General features: G+C 38.3%; 2 protein-coding genes across 4 annotated transcripts; both read left to right on the top strand.

The window, feature by feature from the left end:
* Positions 1 to 408: 408 nt before the first annotated feature.
* Positions 409 to 3,884, top strand: LOC112574785. Of its 2 annotated transcripts, none has more exons than XM_025256063.1 (6): positions 409 to 481; positions 961 to 1,044; positions 1,878 to 2,019; positions 2,185 to 2,456; positions 3,082 to 3,261; positions 3,501 to 3,549. In XM_025256063.1, the coding sequence occupies exons 2-5, from the start codon at positions 1,036 to 1,038 to the stop codon at positions 3,208 to 3,210; spliced, it is 552 nt and encodes a 183-aa protein (XP_025111848.1). In that variant the 5' UTR covers positions 409 to 481; positions 961 to 1,035; the 3' UTR covers positions 3,211 to 3,261; positions 3,501 to 3,549. The 2 variants fall into 2 exon arrangements, with proteins under 2 accessions (XP_025111848.1, XP_025111847.1); XM_025256062.1 differs by lacking the exon at positions 3,501 to 3,549 and adding an exon at positions 3,574 to 3,884 and having other exon boundaries at positions 410 to 481.
* A 1,119-nt stretch (positions 3,885 to 5,003) lies between these two features.
* On the top strand, positions 5,004 to 13,012 carry LOC112574772. Of its 2 annotated transcripts, none has more exons than XM_025256035.1 (11): positions 5,004 to 5,326; positions 7,620 to 7,711; positions 7,934 to 8,050; positions 8,429 to 8,658; positions 9,058 to 9,276; positions 9,454 to 9,810; positions 10,094 to 10,652; positions 10,856 to 11,153; positions 11,302 to 11,579; positions 12,033 to 12,212; positions 12,557 to 13,012. In XM_025256035.1, the coding sequence occupies exons 2-11, from the start codon at positions 7,703 to 7,705 to the stop codon at positions 12,611 to 12,613; spliced, it is 2,304 nt and encodes a 767-aa protein (XP_025111820.1). In that variant the 5' UTR covers positions 5,004 to 5,326; positions 7,620 to 7,702; the 3' UTR covers positions 12,614 to 13,012. The 2 variants fall into 2 exon arrangements, with proteins under 2 accessions (XP_025111820.1, XP_025111819.1); XM_025256034.1 differs by lacking the exon at positions 5,004 to 5,326 and adding an exon at positions 6,572 to 7,145.
* The last annotated feature ends 7,491 nt before the right edge of the window (positions 13,013 to 20,503 follow it).

The raw sequence follows: 20,503 nt of genomic DNA, 5'->3' as shown, positions 1-20,503 counted from the left end.
TTACCTAAGCTGACCTGTTAAATGGTTAGTTTGATGCATGTTTGTCTAATTAATCAAGTACAATCACAATGTGAGATGTATACACACCCCTTTTGTGCTCGAAGTACATCCCTACAAATATCACCATACACAGAAAGGTCAGTGTGGTGACATGACATTTTGACACAGATACCTCTAATGGTCCCAGCTCGCCCTCTAAACTTAGATAACATTTACATACCCATGTACAATTCTTACAGCAGATCTCTTTCTGGGCATGTTGATGTTTGTAGTCCTCAAAGTGTTCGTTTAAACAACAATTTCCTGAAGTAACATGGTGTGCTCATTCTTAGTCTAACACTTAAAACATTTTTACTTTACTAGTCCTTTAAAACTATCATATTACTCAGTCATTAGTGACAGGTACCCAGGTCTCAGTTACCTGTATTTAAACGACGATTTGAACAGGAAGCGACACAGATGTGACATCGTAAGCTCAGCGGTGAGTACATTCCTACTACACCATTCTGGGGTTCTTCCCTTTATTTCATAAAATGCTTTTATTCAAATGACCAAAACTAATCTTCTTTTGATGTTAACAGACCTGGGCCTCACTGTATTGTTTACAGAGATTTTATTCAACTGGACTGAATCGATCATCGTTGTTACCTTTGAAATTTTTGTTTCTTTGCACACAAATGATGGCGTTAATTACCCCGAATAACACCTGTAGTCTCACCAAATCAGTTTTTTCAGGAGTAGTGTTGAATTATTCTTTTTTCGCTACAGCAGTTTTAACATCCCACATTTCCACTTAGAAAAAATACTATTTATCACACTGATAGACATGTAGGAGTAAACCTGGTTTACCAGGATCTGTCTTGATTAGGTAAAAGACTATTTACCGTGTTATTTCTAGAAGAAGTGATCACGTACGTTTGGAATTATCATTATCAACAACAAACAATTTTCTGATTCCAGACCAACCATATTTCTGGAAGTCTCTGCCTGAAGTACCAAGAATTGTAAGAGTTCTCGATTACCAACACTTCTCAAATGAATCAGGTTAGAAGTCATGTGACTTTACTATTTTTACGCTTGATAATTCTTTTGCGTCTGTGTGTATGATTTGTTAAAATGTATGTTTGTGTGTGTACTACAACTGTCCACCCAATCAAAAAAAACAAAAACAAAAACAATAACAAAAACAAAAAAACAACAACAAACAAACAAACAAAAAACCTGAACTGTCATGCCCTCCTCTAGGACCCAGCAAGAAAGTTTTGATCATAGCCTTAAATCTCGACTCTAGGCTGGAGAAAATTTTGCCAGTATAGAAACTTTTTATAAGACTCCAGTGTGTCCAAAATGTACTAACACTTTTAATGACAATGAATGCAGTGTGTTTTGAGCTATAAACAAAGCCAATTGTTAAAATGTACATAAACATGTTCAATGCACCCACTCTTTGAAATCGATACTATAGAAAACATAAAAGAAAGAAAGAAATCGAGAAAACATTGTTTATTGATCATGTTCTGAATTACTTGCTGATCAGCGATGAAGTACTGTTTGCATTAAACACAGACATGTATCAGATTGTAATGACACTTCGAATGATATTATGTGAGTAAGACGTAGTATAGAAAAAATTTTAAATAGAAAATCTTAATGACATTTGTATGAAAAGCTCACAAAATCAAACTGTCAGAATATGCATTAATTTTGGTAACCCCAATGATGTAATGGCTTTTATAATATACATTAGAGTTTGTTTTAGCTGGGTTTCTTTGATGAAACTACTTTAATTTTTGCAAAAAAAAAAAAAAAAAAAAAAAAAAAAAAGAAAAAAAAAATCAACAGTAGTTTGTATGCGTCCTCTTTTATGTCCTTCGTAGCGAGAGGAAATGCTCACCGCTGCACGAGAAAGAAACTTGGATCAGATGAATAAAGCGCTAACGGACTGCATGGCTGTCAACCTTCAGAACAAAAGAGAGATAGAGGACGCTAAAATACAACTAATGGCCTTGTGTCAGGAAGGTGTGAAAAAAAAAGTTTTTAAAGCTAAATAAATCTTTTGCTTTTGTGTGGACGCTATACGATTACAGACATGACACTAGGGACTCAGGTAGCTGGTACACGTGGCTGTTTTCGTGTGTGTGTGTGTGAATGTGGGTACATGTGTCTGTAAATTTTTATGTGCAGAAATGGAAGGGGCCGTTCAAAGAAAAAACTGGGAAGAGCTCCGTGAGTGCATCAAGAAAATAGAGAACACCTGTGTCGGGGACATGGTGCAACAACAGGCTTGGTTCAGAAAGGGCAAGGAATTATTATGGAAACGAGAGCTGGGCGAGAAAGCGATGATCGAGGCCATGAGGAGTAACGATGAGGTCGATGGTGACAGACCTTCAGACCATGTCATTAACGTCATCGTTGCAGCCTTCATTATGGTTGGAGTAAGCGAGGAGGAAGTTGATGTGAGTACACGGTGTATATAAATGTACAGGATGCAGGTTTATATGTTTTACCCTTCAATTATTGTGTACGTGTTCAGTTTTTAGTTACACTGCAAAAATCAGGCTGCAGTGCAGAAAATAAGTATAACAATCGTTAAGATACACCTTACTTTCTTCATGATTTTTGTTGTCGTTATTTTCACAAGGGTAATGTAATTTAAAATACACTTAATACTAAGCTAATTTCTTTAATATACAAACAGCTTAAAAATATTACTCAAAACATTTTTGTAGCTTTGAGCTATCTTACTCTACTGATCAAGATTTTATTAATTATTTCATTGCTTTATTGTCAGCAAACTGTAAAATCTAATTTTTGGGTGTGAACTTTACACCTGTAAATCTTTTAATCTAAATTTTAGTGTTCGTGTTAAAAGTAAAGTAAGATAATTCTTGCATAATAATGTTAGTCATTGAGGAGCTCAGAATGTTCCTGGAGCACTGAAGAATCAAACAGATGTATAATATTATATTTAACTCGCAGCAAAAGTCATGGCGGTGTGTTCAACTTGTAACATTATACGGATGTCTTGGAGGTTCTCCTTGCGACAATTTATATGTGAGCAACATTATATTTGGGTTCCAGACATGGCAGAAGGTCAATGCAAAACTGAAGGAAATAAGCAAACAACAACTTATGAACAAAGTTCGCAGTTTGGACTGCTCTTTACTGACTCCAGATCAGGTGGATCTGGTCAAAAAGAAGCTGGGGTGAGCTGGCGGGACGTTTGGCGAGCACAGACCAACAGAAACTTTCAAGAAAGAGGTAAACCTACAAACCGTATTAAATTAAACCCCACTGCCCAAATCTAGTAAAAGCTTGTACCACATAGCCATGTATGAAGAGAAACTAACTCATAAAGAGTATCAACAGTACATCAAGAAACTTCGACTTGTTTCCCTTACTCATGACGAAGTGATGAATGCTTTGATGAAAAACTGACTCCTAATCAATTACTTTAGGAAATATTTTACAACTTATTTCAGTGACTCTTTACTTTACAGATTTTCCGTATTGTTTGTCACCACAAACCTACAAAGAGTTGTTTTTTTTTTTTTTTTTGTTGTTTTCATACAGAGTACGATGCCCGTGAATATCAACGATGTAGGTAGAGGCTGCGCCATGTCTCCCTTACTCATGACAAAGTAACAAGTGCTTTGACTCTTAGTTAATTATTATAGGTAGAATTTTTACACATTATTGTAATAAATCTCTACTTTACAAACTTTCTGTATATTTCGTAACACGAGTCAACTAAGAGTTGTGTTCTTTTGTTTTCATGTACACATCTGTCACTGTTTGCTGCGTTTTCATCATGTGTGCTAATTGTATTATTTCCGCATCACCATTTAGACAATTTAAAATTCCTAGATCATAATATTTAAAATGTTAGCTATTCTCAACTAATTGCTATTTGAAAGAGCCAGAGTACAACAGACAACAGAAAAAGACTTCATTGAAATTTTAAAAAAATATTTATTGCGCATGAAATATAGTTTTAACCGATGAAAACTTGGTATTTCTGTCACATAATTTTTTTATGTGTTCTAGAGCTGACTTACAGAAAGTGTGCTTGGGAATAAAGAATAGTCCTCCTAATCTATTATATCCTCAACGGAGTTTTTGTTTAACTACTTAACACATGGCTCTGATCCTGTAAAAGTTGTAGACGTTGGGCAGTGATGAAGATATTTCAAGAGCAGCTGCGTTAAACCATTGAAAGGAGTTGCGACAGTAAAATTCTACAAACAGAGACAACAGTATATTCAAAGTCATACTTGACAATAAGGCAAAAAATATTGTGCAAGAAGTATGAAGTGTGTTGATGGAGGGTGAAGGCAGATGATGCTGGACAGCGGTTAGAGGGCTGAACGTCTGGGGACAGTTCACTGTTATTGGAACTGCCTTTTCATTTTATTCTACATTAATTTTGCAAAGTCCAGTCGCAGATAAAAATGAAAATAATATCGAAATTACGACGAAGGTAATGACTTATAGAAGATCAAAAATAACAAGGTAAAATTGCAGTGAGGAGACAAGTAGTCCACCACACAAAAAATCCCTTGGACAAGATCATTCAGACAAACTGCAGGCTACGAAGACCATTATTCAATGATGTAGTCCACGTGTGTAAATGTCTTTCATGCATTCATAGACCAGTCAAAAACACAAATGTACAGCGCAACAAAATGCACAATGGCTTGGCAGACCCATAATAAGAACTATTCCAGGGAAGTGATAAAATGCAGATATCATGCTAGCTAGGCGAATGAACGTCACTTCTTGTAACTGGAGGTTTCTATGTACTTGACATCACGTGACTGCCAATCTCACCGACAATTTATTAGTCACATAGTACTTAAAGTCGGTTGAGAGAAAAATACAAACAGGACACGCACCTTGAGGACATCACATGACTGCCAATGTCACCGACAATTTATTAGCCACAGAGTACTTAAAGTCGGTCGGGAGAAAAATACAAACAGGACACAGAACAGAGCTGTAAGCGGTGTCCACGTGGACAAACACAATGGTCTGCATGCTGGCAGGGTGGACGGTCCTTATTTGTGATTTAGTTGTGGGTGGTAAGAAATGTTACCGAGAGTACAGGGCAATACCATTTTACGTCTACGTATTTGTCAGAACATCCTCACTCGTTGCCTCGAGTACAAGGATCTGTAGCAGTCAGATCGGAGCTATTATCTTCGGATATTTACTTCAAGATCAAATTCCCTGACTGGATGGAGCCTCATTAGAACATGCTCGACGCTAAGACCTCTAATTATTTGTTTAATTTTATGTCAGTCCACGTATACTCTTCATGAAAAAGGTAATCGCATTGTATTTTAAAATAAATCTTTAATATTTCTACGATCTCTTAACATCCTATAATGTATTTGGTTCATTTAAATGGTTTCAAAATATAAATATTACATATAGACAGTCGGTTTTTTTCTATTTTTTTTAAGTGGCCTACACACATCTCTATACGAGAGAAATTCCTGATTGGTTGACTTTTTCGGGATCTAAAGGGAAGTAATCAATAGTGGAACAATTCCTAAATATTACAGTGTTTTCTCCCTTATGTATCATTCATTTACGCACAGAAATACAACCTCAGACATCTACTGGGGTTACAACAATGTGTCGCACACCTGTACGGGGCGCCTTAACTAGGTCAGGTCAGTTAGCATAGATTAGTTTTCTGAAGACGAAGAATATCATCGCGTAAAACGAACCTGAACTCCTCTCCCTCACACGAAAAAATGACAACATATTTTCAGACTAAATTCTTGATGGATACCCTGGGTATAAGCTTTAGCATCAAGTTCAAGTAGCATATACCCTGCAATCACTGGCCTCAACATGACCTGACCTTCCAGCAACATTGTGAGATAGATAATAACGAGATAAAATAAAATACAAATCTGTATGAAAGATAATCTTTACACGTTACTATTATCATTACCGGAGTCCCAAGGTTTATACCTCGCGTCAGTTCATTTAAAGGGGAATACCAGCAACACTCCTGGTATAAAAGAGGAAATAACTAATGAGATAATTTAAAATATCGTTTACGTCCCTTTTGACAAGTTAAAAATATTTCTTTGGAACAATAGATCCATTGAATAACCTCCATTTTAAGAATTTGAGATATTTAAGGTGCTCGTAACACTCGGGTGAGTTTCTGTTTCCCTATTCAAGCAAGTTATCTAGTGAGATAACTACTATTGCTGTCAATGCCCTCGAGTTTTGCCGAGCACACAACACACACCACCATCACGGACAATGGACATGTGCAGTGTTATTGTGTTATTGTAAGAAATATTTTGAATGTATTTGTGAAGCTTTTTTCCTGGACAAGAAAAAGACCTTTAAGATGTGTTCCTCATCATATGTGCGGAGTCCTTAAACTTCCAGCTCCCTCAGTTGCAAAATTCCCGACATGGCACAGAAGAAAACAAAACCCTGCAGTAAACATCACATCAGTTATATTTTTCGATTAGGTCCTCATGCTCGTTCAGAGCCTTTACAACCTATCGTTCGCCACACTTAAGAGCGGTCGTGATAAGCCATGCGATAAACAAGAAAAAATCTTGTATTTGACTGATGTCTGTGCTGTTCCCGACTTACACTTCGAAACACCAGATGTGTGTAACTTGAGCTGATAACCCGGACATATTTCAGTTATGTTTTACAAACAGACAGTTGCACTGGTGTTGACATGATTAGACGACAGTCGCGAATGTTTCGAAGTCACTGTCTCATCCCGAATCGAATTTTTGTTTAGTTTTGTTTTATTTTGAGGAGCTGGTAATGGAGACTGACCGAAATTTTAAGTCCTCCACCAGTGACAGGAACTTCAGTGTGATTTGATAGCAGCCCACCTTTGTTGAACTCACGGCAATTCTTTTAGGTTTGAACGCATCTGTGTCTATAATGTAAGTCACGGAACAATATTATTTGCTGAGATTTTGTGAGATTTGGAGAACTAAACCCAGTAACGAATGTAAGCTATTTATGTGAACATAGCTTTGAGTCAGGTGAATCGCCTTATCGAGGATATATCATCAGGCTGAGATAAACTATTGTACGCACAAGAGGCTTGTGAATGAAACGATTTATTCTCTCTTTGAAGGTAAACTCAAGTAAGTACTGTAGTTTCTTTTGTTTTCTTGGCGTTTTTTCTTTTAACAATAAATCACTGTAACATACAAGTATTTAAACATTAATTCCTCGGTTTCCTATCCTCAAGGAGCCTGACCCCTTAAAGGTCAATTATGGGCCTTGTTGACAGATGACTGACTCCGAGCACACTGATAACAGATGAGATTCACATTTACTCCTGGTCCTGCTGGATGGCCACTCATGTTAATCAAATCTCCCTTGTAGATGTACCTTAAAATAATTCAAAAAGTCAAATTAAATTTAATTTCTCTGCATCACATCAGATATGTTCGTTACAATTTTAAATACATGTAGATACAAAAAATGTTGCTTAATTCACCTTAATACATAAGACAAAATAATCTTGACAGTTATTTACAAAACAAATTTATGAAAGGATAGATGCAGTTATTTTTTTTTCTGTACTTATTTAGTAAAATATTTTCTTATTATAGAATCAGACATATTGTCTGACACAACTTGCCCAAACACGGGGAATTCTAGGAGCCAAGCTTATTCTGAGTTACCGACACCTCAAATGAAGCAGGTCAGAACCCATGTAGCTTACAGACTTATGTTGTGAATGGCTCTAATATGTGTGTGAATGTGATTTATCGCAAGGAGTGTGTATGAGTAGTTATTTCGTGTATTTTCTCAAAGAGTTTTCACCAATCAAGTGGATGGTTAGTTGCAATCTTGTCTCTGGATGAAGTGATTTCTCTCTTAATGTGGCATTAACTTCATTAACCTCTTTTTGAATTCCTCAAAGGATGAGGAGCTGTGGAAGTCAGAGGACTGGTACCCACCGCTCTGTCCCCCCGAGAGCCTTAAGGAGGAACTACTTCGAGAGGAGGACTTTACAGAGGTGGATAAAGTGGCCAGGGAGGTAGGAGTGAGACTTGCTAATATTGCTTACCATCAGTCACTTGATTATTATTAAAACATTACATTTCATATCATTTCGATTATATTTGAATTAATACTTTTGATGATTTTTGTTCAAATCTTTATTTACCCTCTTGATTGCTATTGTGAGATATAAGAGTCTCTAGATGATGATGATGATAGATGGTGATGGATGATTGATGAATGATGGGTGATTGATGGAGGATGGATGGAGGATGGATGGAGGATGGATGGATGATGGATGGATGATGGATGGATGATTGATGATTGATGATTGATGATGATGATTATTATTATTATTATTAATTATTATAACCATACCCTATACACCTTCTTGAATATTGTGTTATTGTTTCAGACACCAGATTCACTAAAGAATAATTTTGATGAACTTATCAACTACCTCACCAGTCATTTTAATTCCGACCTACAAAAGTTAAGATCCATTTTTGTGTGGATGGGCGCTCAGAACATCGGATGTCAACAAGAGACAGACACGTGCGAAGACAACCAGAGCCCAAGATATTACCTGTACAACACATGCAAAAATCATGTTTTCATCGGTAAACTGTTCGTTAAGATGTGCAGGTAAGTTTTGTGTCACTAAAGGTCTTCGTCATTACCTTAGTCACATGTGTCAAACTAATTTATTAATTTACAGTACGATAAAACCTCCCCATTATTACTCGCTAAAATTCATCAACTCCGGGGTCATAGTATGGATATCAACCAGTCTGTATTCACGAAGCGTGACTTCAGTCACCAAAAATTCAAGTTCTTTTATTTATATGTTAGAAATAAAGCTGTTAAATAGTATCATACTGGTTTTCTTTGTTGTTATATCTTTCACGTGGTCGTGAGTCATTTCTAAGAGTGGGTCGCAATACTGATGATCTAAACTCTAAATGAATAGGTTTTATTCTGGTATTATTTCTGAAGTGTTACTCAGGTGAACGATTTGCCCTCTAAAAACACTCTTTCACACAGATGTGCAAGAATTCCATGTATACTCGTGAAGGGTGTGGCAAAAGGAGCTTCTTACACTACAGGTGACAATGAGATTAAAGCAAAAACCACCTGGGCAGTTGTACACGTGGCCGGCAGCTGGCGGTTTGTGTTCCCTCACTGGGCCTTTGTCAAAGCAAGCGGCCACCAAAAAGGAAACTGGATGTTAGTTGAGGATTGTGGAAATTCTGCAAGAACAAGGTAATTTATTAGCAAATTAATCATTCTGTCATGATGATGATGATTGGGATGAGGATGGGGATGTGTGATGGATGATGGATTATGATGATGACGACGACGAGTGATTGAGGAGACATGATGCTAGAACAATCCAGGGTGCATTTAGATATGTATTTAAAGATTCTCTGTGTTCTTCAGGTTCACAGCCAATGATGGTAAACTCATATCCGATATAGACGAATTTTATTTTCTAACGGATCCTGATGTCATGAAATACATCTGTCATCCCAATGACAAAGAGAAGCAGCTGCTGCATGAGCCATGGACAAAAGAACAGTTCTTTGCTTCACCACATTTCTGCAATGCTTATTACTCCTCGGGATGGCATCTGCTCAGCCCTGCAACATGTCTTATAAAAACCCACATGGGAGGCTGCTCCATCGACTTCTTTAGTCCAGGAGGAGACTCGAAACTCGATTACAAGCTGTTTTTTGACGAAAGTTGTTCTGGGAATACATTTACAAAAGAGAAAGAAAGGGATCGTTATGTAATAATGTAAGAATCAATTTATTATTTTTTTATCTCGAGAAGTCGCAATGTACTGAAAAAATTAAATATTTATTTGTTAAATAATAAAGATAATCAATACATATTTTAAATCAGATTACTTTTGTAAGTTCCCTGTTGAAATTTTACACTTATCAGACATTTTACACAGTAATTTTATCTACTGCTATATATGTTTAGTATACTGAGCTTCATTGTACATATTTTTATCCTTTACCCCCCCCCCTTATGTATTATGTTTTCTGTGTCTTGAAATTCAATGTCCTTTCAGGCTGAGTCAGACACTGCAAACCACATCACTCTTGGTCAGACTTCCAGAGACAGGAACTTATAAACTTGAACTGACTGGGGTTCATAAAGGTAATGCCTGCAAGGTGTTACATTTTCGTATCGACTGCGATTATGTGCCTCCTGAAACACGACCCTTCCCAACCCACCCAAAGAACGGCTTTGGCTTTGGTGAAGCAGCTGCCGAAGCAGGATTGTCAGAACCTTCACATTCGGAAGGAATCGTTGAGGTGAAACGTGGTGAAGAGGTCAACATCCACTTTAAAGTTGAAGCCAACTTGGACATTTCACCCAGACTAATCCACTTTTTTTGGAAACCAGATGATCTTCATGACAATGTGCTTGTGCGTCGAGAAGAAGCTAATGTGACAATCACTGTGAAAGTGCCCACAGACGATCCTGCTCCAGAATTTTCTCTGGAAATTGATACCATCAAGAACTCACACGGACCGACGGAACCTTGTGTTAATGCTCAAGTGTTAAATTACTTGCTGACTTGTGATAAAACACTGCATTCGATAATAACTGACAAGACCAAACAGGTACTGATATCATGGTGAATAACATACTCTTTCATTTGACTATTGGAGCTTAGTCGATGTTTAAAAGTCAAGAAGACAAGATAAGTAAACTGTTTAAAAGCTTCTACTTCTGATTAGTCATCATATGTTTCATTAGTAATGTTGACCTATAATTATGAACCATTCATCTATCATAAAACCATGACAAAATACTTATTTTTCAGACACACTTACAGTGTTATGAAGACGCTTACATCGCTCTTGCCGAAGACAACGCACGACTGTTAGAAAAAATTGCCCCTCGCATCAAGATGGCCGGTCTGAAAGATCCAATATTAGATGAAAAACTAAAATCCAAAAAATCAAAGTACAAACGCTTACGAAAGGAAGTGATTGCTGCTGCCGAGGAAAAAAACTTTGATCGACTGAATCGTGCTCTTCAACACTGTCTGGTTGTAAACCTTCAGTACACACCAGAGGTAGAGGGAGCAAAGGACGTCCTGTTTGCTTTGTGTAAAGAAGGTAAGAAAATATTTTTAGTTGCATGCTTTCTGTTTGCATGAGCATGGTGCGGTATATATTATGTTCAGGAAAGATTTAGGTGTCTGACTGTGTATGTAGGATGTGCATCAACCTTTGTGCTTATATTTGTGAATATGTTTCTTTGCAGAAGTTGAAAAAGTCTTTAAACATCTGGAAGTCCAAGAACTCCAATATTGTCTAGAGAAAGTGGCTCGTTCCTTGGTTGGTGAAGCAGTAAAGGAACAGGTTTGGTTTAAGAACGCACAGGAAGTGTGTAAACAACTAGACAAGCTCCAAGAAAGCAAACGAATTATACAGTCTCTGACAGACGAAGACTTGGCAAGTGTGTTTAAACCTCCTGACCACGTGGTTCAAGTTATTTCTGCGACATTCGTCCTGCTGGGGGAACGCCAAGCAGAACTTAAGGTAAGTATACCTTGTTCAATGTACACACTATCTATAAGTTCAAAGTCTTATATACTGTGTTATATTCTGTATTATATATCGTGTAATTTGAGAACATTGTACTAGGCATTACTTTCTGTTACAAACACATTATTGACTCTATTGTTAACTTTCGACCCACCGCCTCATCAAAATCAAAGATATTCAAAAAAGAACTTGATATAAGAGGTGTCAATGGAGTTTTAAAATTCGTGTATTTTTTCAATTTTTCAAATATTCTTGTAAAATATGTTTCCAATGGAAACACAAATTTAATTGAATTGGGCATAAATACTCACCCTCACTTATCATACATTTAAACATAATAAAGTGCTTAATGTCGAGATGGCAATGATCACCTTCATTTATTGTTCAGAGAAACCTCTTATTCGCAAGAAATTTTTGCTTAAAACATTGAATTATGTTTGTTGGCAGACGTGGGAAGCTGTGTGGACAACACTGCACCAAGCTTACAATGGGCAGCTTTTCACCAAACTGAGTTGTTTTGACGACTGTCTGCTGACTAAACACCAGGTGGAGCTGGCAGCTGAGATGTTGCTGCCGTGTGATGGAAAGTGTGGCGACGATACAGTCATCAGAAATCTTCACGCATGGGTAGACCCTATATAAACCAATACTTAACGAAGTTCACTGATACATTTATTAAAATTATTTGATGAAAAAAATTGTAGATTATTATTTAAAAGAAATCGCAAAAAATTTCGAAAATAACAGAAAATTTTCATTGTTATCAAACATTCCTCGGCAGATAAAACTACAATTTGGTTGATTATTAATAAAGCGTGATTAAAAGCAACATTAGATTTTACGACTGATCCTGAGATGCAATTTGAAGATACTGAGGCAATATAAGAACATTTTACATGAGAGTGTCATCCCAAAATTATTGCTCTTAACGAAAGAAACACATACATGTGTGTCATGATTTATTTTTGCAGTGTTTGGACAGGATACAATTCTACCGACTGAGAGAGGAATTCACCGGGATAAAATAGCTTTATTAAAGTAAATGATGTCGACAATGATCAAAACGGCTATAACTCCCACTCCATGTGCTATATAATGTCAGAATTAGAAACTAAATTAAGTAATAATGTTGATATTTATTCAATTTGTTAACGCCATCATAAGTTGTTTATGTGTACCTTACCAAGAGCACAGAAAACAACCTCTGCATTGCAACTACTAAGACATTGGCCCAAAAACCTCAATACTTAATGTTGTAGTCATGATGAGTGTCAAGTACAATATAAAGTTGTATGCAGTTCAAACATATTGGTCCTCATATCGCTATTGACTTTTTATTTTACTTTTCTATGTAACATGCCATGTAAAGAATAATTGCCCTTTGACCTACTGGCTGAGATTAATGGTTGGTGTTGAGTGGAATAAAAATTAATGTCAATTTATGTTGATGTATTGTTTCTTTTTTTATATGAGTGTAAATATACTTGTGTTCATAGTTTGCTGTCCTAACATTCCCGAGAAAGTTTGTTGACACGAGGCACTTGTAGAATATTTGTAGACTCCGCAGTCGCAGGGGAGGTAATCCGCGGTGACGTCATGGAGCTCCTAGCCCACGTGCTGTGGGTGCTGAACCAAAACACGTTGATCACAGAATGGTCCTGAGAGGCGATTCTTCTTTATCCAGTAGAGCTCCAACTCTTTCAGTCCATACAATTAAAATCTCGTCTAGACGAGGTTAATCCAACAAGGGGTCAGTACCGCGTCGATGTCCACTACCCTCTACACAACTCTCACTCGGGAGATGTACACACGTGACTCAGGCACGCCTCCCTCTCTCGGCATCCCGGTGTCACGAGCTCACGAATTGCCGAGCCCAGGAATTGCTTTCTCACAGTGCGCAGGCGCAGAGGGGTCAACAGGTCATGTTTACCACTGACGGGTCATTTCCGCCAATTGCCTTGAGCCCAGGAATTGCCATGTCATAGTGCGCACTGAACAGTATTGGCTTATTCGGATGTTTGAACTTCGCGAATTGCGATACTGATCTAAGCATTTTTGTTGTTGTTGTTGTTGTTGTTGTTGTTGTTGTTGTTGTTGTTGTTGTTAACCATCGTTAAATTCTTGCTAACTATAATCTAGTTTTAGCGATGGACGAAGGTAAAATGGCTCAGTTGCGCGCACAGATGGAAAGATTACGCACTTTAATTCATCGCTACAAAAAAATTCTGGGTTGGTGCAAATAGAAGTGAGAATACCATAAGGCATCAAGCAAAGCACTATGTGCTGGAAGGCAAGTATTCTATTTATGATCTAATCTGTCACAAATATAGTATAAGAAATATTATTACATGTCAGTTATTAATGAACCAAGCATAGGAAGTCTAATATTTCATCATTGCTTTTTCATTGCATGACATCAAATGTTAGTTTTTGAAAAACATTAAATATTTTTTAATATTGCTTAGCCACATCTTCCCAAAAGAGATTTTGAACTCTGCATAATACTATTTGCATACTTGGCCCAAAATGTTTATGTTTTTAAGTATGGAATGAATAGTCAGGAGAATCTTTGCTGAGGTGTTGTCTTGCTCGATTCCTTTTAACCCTCTAGGTTTCATTGTTGATAGAAAGGAGTAAATGTCACATTTTAAGCCCATAGGGTTTACAGACTACTGATTTCTTGATTCTGTTGTTTTCCTCCCCAAAGAAAGGTAGACATAATAAGATTTTTTGCACAAAAAGTTTCAGGAGTAGTACACTTGTGAAGTGTTGTCGTTTTCCTTTCTTTTCTTTGTGTTTATAGTTGAATGATTTGCTGCATAAGCACTTCTAATTGTTTGTGGGTTATAGCATGTTGCTTATGCAGTGCTGAATTTCCAGTGTGGGTTGCCATACACTATAATATTATAACCACACACACACACACATGTGGATGTAAATAAATTTTCTTTTTTGTTTTCATTAATACAATAGTGTAAGTGGTGTATGTACTTCTCCTACATTTATGTCAGACAATTTCCTTATGAGATGTGGGTATGGTTTTGTTAACATAGTGGTTCATTGTTTCAGATGGATCTTCTGTTTGCATAGGACTGCGCTGTGTACATGGATTTATTTGGCAATTTAAGCACAATGTGATGTGTGAGTTTATTCAATAAAGAAATGGAAGTGAAATGATGTTTTTTGTATCACGTACAAGTGTAGTACAGAGTGCAATAATTTACCAATGAGTGTTGAATGTTCATTCCCCATTAGTATGCAATACATTAATAATTTATGTCTGCATGTGTTGGATTGTATGTAATAAAATGCCCGAATGCAAATGAGACATCATGCCTCAACGCAGTGATTACAAGACCGTGATTACTATTTCCACATAATACTATGCTATCTTATCAGTTGAAATAAAACCTAACTTAGTAAAAGTGCTCCACAAACTGACCGTAAACGACAAAAACATTTCAATTGGTATAATATGAAAGGTGTATATTCATGAATTTAAAAATTGCACACATGGTCCAATGTAATGATAAATTACAACAAAGAAGACTTTCCACATAAAAAGGGCAAGAAACCATTGACTTCTAATTATAATAAAATCCTTTGCAGTGGACAGTCATGTTTGAAAGTAATGTGCACATGCAATAAAAGCCTTAGTACAAGAGTACCTTGCAAATGCATGTTTCCCCAAGTCATTCACACCTAGGATCTTGATGACAATGCAAATCTTTAGCTCAAAGCACAGAGCTTTAACCAAACCATGCAGACAGCTTATATATATATATAAAAAATCCCAACTAATTTTTCGTAGCACTCATTCTTTCCTTCTTCCAGCCTCATACCTGCATATGTAATAAAAGCATACTCAAACAGGATAAACACACCTTTGCTCTCTCTCTCTTCCTGTCACATACATTCTGTATTCTTTACTATTTATTCACCCTCCAAGGGGTACACACTCCCATCCATTGCAATGTACAATATCTCACATATACATTTTATTCATTTATCTGGTTCACCATCCTTAGTAATATCTTCACAACTTTCGCTAATATGCTGAGGGTCTTTTGATTTCTTTAAAGTTAATAATGGCTGGAATTTATAAGCATTTGGATTGTGAATATAGTAAAGTGGTAAATCATTTTTACACTGGTCATCAAATTTTTTACAGTTAAATAGATTATTAATAACAATAGTCACTGCACACTGGGACAATGTAACACTGTGAGGAGCTATGCACTGGTATGAACAATCTGAACAGCCATATGTTCTTTATGTTTGCAGCTACACCCATCTCAATATGAAGCATAAGGGTTAATATTATGTGGTATTAACATTATTTTTGCGAGGGTGCCTGCATGTGTACATGAAAGGGGATGGTGTACATATGTGTGTGTGCTTATATATACATATGTAAACGTAAGGCAAATATTCATTTCCAAGTGTAGGTGTTGTAAGTGTCCATTTTAAGTGCATGTGCAAACAACAAATTTTTCATGGACATTCACCTTATACATTAAGGACAACTAAGATTTATTGAGTAATAATGAATGTACACTGGTACAGTGCTTTACCCACAACTCTAGGGTCATAATCTGGGTACTAAGTCACTTATATAACAGCATGAACAGTAGAAGTTAAATGAAAACAATGAAACTTGTGTGTATTTTACAGAAACGTTTGGCAAAACCCTTGATGTTTCTTAATTCTCATTTGACTTAATGTGATGATGTATCACATGAGCGAGGGGGCCCGGGTTTATTCTATGTGCAGTTGTTTGGCTGAAGCCGAGGCAGAAGTTGAGGGTGGGGTGCTGGAACGTCCAGACCTTGTACCAGACTGGCAGGATGCTCCAATTAGTCAAGGAGTTTGACAACTACAACTTGGACATCCTGGGAGTCAGTGAGGTCAGATGGACCGGCACGGGAAAGAGGAGACTAGCGTCAGGACATACCATCTTGTTCTCAGGAAGATCAGACGCTCAGCACTCTGAAGGAGTAGCTCTACTCCTCAACAAGAAAACGGAAAAGGCACTGCTGGAATGGAAGCCTTATGGACCCAGGCTTTTGAGAGCAAGATTCCATTCCAAGTACACCAAGCTGACAGTGCTAGCCTGCTATGCACCAACAAATGACTCTGAGGCAGAAGACAAGGATGCTTTTTACGATCAGCTCCAGGCAGCCTCAGAAAGCGTTCCAGCCCACGACATGTTGCTCATTATCGGCGATCTCAATGCCAAGGTGGGAAGTGACAACACCTGCAGGGAGCATGTCATGGGCAAACATGGAATCGGAAGCATCAATGACAACGGAGAGAGACTGGCAGACTTTTGTGAAGAAAACAACCTACTGATTGGAGGCACACTCTTCCCACACAAAGACATCCACAAGGCAACATGGACATCACCAGATGGGATCACAAAGAACCAGATAGACCTTGTCATCAGCAACCGAAGATGGAGGAGCTCACTTCAAGATGTTAGAGCCTACAGAGGAGCAGACATTGCCAGTGACCACACTCTTGTGATAGCCACAGTTTCTCTGAAGCTGCGTCGATCACGAGGAGAACAGGCACGTCAGCAGAGAGTGGACTCCGGCAAACTAAAAAATCCAGCCACCGAAAGGGCCTTTGCTATGGAAGTAAAGAACAGGTTCCAGGCACTAGGAGACCAACAAGAGATGACCTTAGACGACTTCAATCGAGTCTTACAGGAATCAGGAGAGAAAATACTGGGCTTCCAAAGGAAAAAGAAAGAACAGTGGATCAGAGAAGAGACATGGAAGAAGATAGAAGAGAGAAAGTCAGCCAAACAAAGAATCAACAGCACCAGATCTGAACGCCTGAAGGAACAACACAGACAAAGATATGCAAAACTGAACAAAGAGGTAAAGAGGATGACAAGAACCGACAAAAGATATCACATAGAGAAACTGGCAGATGAAGCAGAAAATGCAGCAAGTAAAAATGACCTGAAGACACTGTACAAGATAAACAAACAGCTAAACAACGGGTTTAAGAACAGTGATGTGCCAGTGAAAGACGTGAACGGTAATGTCGTCGAGGGAGAGGCAGGAAAACTACAGCGCTGGAGGGAGCATTTTGAGTCAGTTCTGAACAGACCAGATCCCCTCAGCTTGCAGACATCCAGCCAGCAGCTATAGACCTTGACATCTGCACAGACCCACCAAGCCTGGAAGAAGTGACAGCAGCAGTCAAGACAATGAAGAGCGGCAAAGCACCAGGGGCAGATGGAATAACAGCAGAGATGTTGAAAGCAGACGTGAATGTGACAGCTCCCAAGCTGACTGAAATCTTCAGGCAAATTTGGGAATCAGGGCAGGTCCCTGTTGCGTGGAAGAAAGGGCTCATCTTCAAGTTACCCAAGAAAGGAGATCTTGGAGACTGCAATAATTGGAGGGGCATAACACTTCTTTCCCTCACCAGCAAGGTCTTCAGCAAGATTGTTTTGTCAAGACTGACGGCAACTCTTGAGAAAGACCTCCGACCACAGCAAGCAGGATTTCGCCCTGGGCGATCCTGCTCCGAACACATCTTCATTCTGCGACAGATTCTGGAGCAGAGCAACGAATGGAACACACCGCTGTACATCAATTTCATCGACCTGGAGAAGGCTTTTGACAGCATCCACCGCGAGTCCTTATGGAAGATCCTGAGGCATTACGGAGTCCCTGCAAAACTTGTTCAGGTCATTGCAATGCTGTACAGCGATTTCAAATCCCAGGTTGTCTGTGACACGGAGCTCACAGACCCCTTCAACGTCAGTACCGGGTGAAGCAGGGCTGCATTCTGTCGCCGTTCCTCTTCATCCTGGCCATGGACTGGATCATGAAGACTTCCACCGACAGCGAGAGGAGAGGCTCAGATGGACCATGACTATGACAGCAACAACAGCACTGGAAGACTTGGACTTTGCTGATGACATTGCCCTGCTGTCACACCGCCACCAAGACATGCAGGAAAAAACAAAGGCCTTCTCAGAAACAGCTGGAAACCTTGGCTTGAAGGTCAGCACAAAAAAGACTAACAGTATGAGAGTGAACGCCAGAGTCCAAGACAGCATCAAACTAAATGGAGAAGAGATTGAGGAAGTTGACAGTTTCTCCTATCTTGGGTCCAAAATGTCAAACACTGGGGATGCGGAGGTGGAGATTCGAGCCCGACTGGCGAAAGCCAGTCAGGCCTTTGCCTCACTCAGGAGCACATGGAAGGCAAAAAACATCAGCCAGAAGATCAAGCTGAGAATCTTCAAGTCAAATGTGATCAGCACCCTCCTTTACGGATCAGAATCTTGGAAGATGACCAAAACCATCAGTAACAAGCTTGACGTCTTCCAAAACAGATGCCTCAGGCGCATACTTAACATCTTTTGGCCAAACACCATCACCAACGAAGAACTCCACCGAAGAACTGAAACCGAGTCCATCACCACGCAGGTTCAACGAAGGCGTTGGCGATGGATTGGACATGTGCTCCGCCAGCAGACAGCAGACCTCTCCAGAGTCGCCCTACGATGGACTCCAGACGGCCGAAGAAAACGAGGCCGCCCAAAGGAAACTTGGAGAAGAACAGTGGAAAGGGAGATGAAAGGAAAGGGCTGGACATGGGGTCACCTAGAGCGGGTTTCAGCCGATCGACATCGGTGGCGGACTCTGGTTGAGGCCTTATGTGCAACCTGATGCACAAAGAGGAATAGATAGATAGATAGTTGTTTGGCTGGCAATCCATGTTGTGTGGGTTGGAAGCAATCAGAGAAATACAGTACTGTCGTACATGATAAAAAACATAAATTTACAATTTAAACTAACAGCATATTTATTCCTCATTGTGAAATCAGCTCAAATGTCATTTGCTGGTAGAAAAAAATGCAGCAGTTGACATCATTCGCATTTTACACTGTTTACCATATTGTGATATCCCTTTTTCTGCTCCACTGTACTATATTGCAAATCTTGTGCACCCAATTTTTGGAAATTAGCTCCCATCTCTGGAGATCTGCACTGAAAAAGAAAATCGTGGTGATCACACTGTGCATGAAAACACTAAATATTTATTCGTGATATGCTAAAGCATTACTTATGGACTGACTGATGCATAAATCTTAATATTGACATCAACATAAGAAGAAAAACAAGGTAATAGTAGCAAAATTAAATTTTATTATTATTGTAAGACTTTTATTTTGCATTCAAAGTGGTTGATTATAATGCCTTCAAATATAAATGTGCCAACTTGTTAATTATTGCAAACATACTTCTTTGAATTAGTTGGTAATGATGTCCAGTTTAAAATCCTGCTTCATGCTTTTCTCTCCATGTCTACTTTTTGCTTATTTACAACCATTCTTTTAAAAACCCAAATCATGTGACATTTTGTCATCATCTGGAAAGGTTTGTGTGCATATTAAAGTAATAATACAGTACATGTTCATAAACTTAAGTATTTTATTACATCTTGTAACTGTGCTTACTGTGTAGTGCGGAAATAAAGAATGAAACCTAAGTAGTCAAAACGACTGAATCACTTTGCTTGATTCAGTCACGGACTTCTATAAACGATCGGTCGTTCAGCATCGCTAAACGTCAAAAGCACATTACACGTTTCGTTCATATGAATTAAAAATAAGCCTGTGTGCACTATATTAATTAGCACGCTATAATACTATATAAAGCCACGAATACAATCCTAGAAAAACAAATAACAGACGGAACACTACGAAGAAACCGACTAAGCGACGAGTACAAAATAAACCGGGGACACAAGCTCGTGATGATACCTAAAAAAATAGCAGACGAACATTTACAAAGAAACCGATCGACTAAGCCACGAATAAAAATTAAAATGTAACTTACCTTCTTATTTTTGTAGGGCTGATTTGTTATTGAGCTGCATCACAACAC

The sequence above is a fragment of the Pomacea canaliculata genome, linkage group LG11 (genome assembly GCF_003073045.1).
Source record: "Pomacea canaliculata isolate SZHN2017 linkage group LG11, ASM307304v1, whole genome shotgun sequence".
NCBI lineage: Eukaryota > Metazoa > Mollusca > Gastropoda > Architaenioglossa > Ampullariidae > Pomacea > Pomacea canaliculata.
Note: the sequence above shows the minus strand (reverse complement) of the source record. Positions and strands in the feature narration are given on the sequence as shown.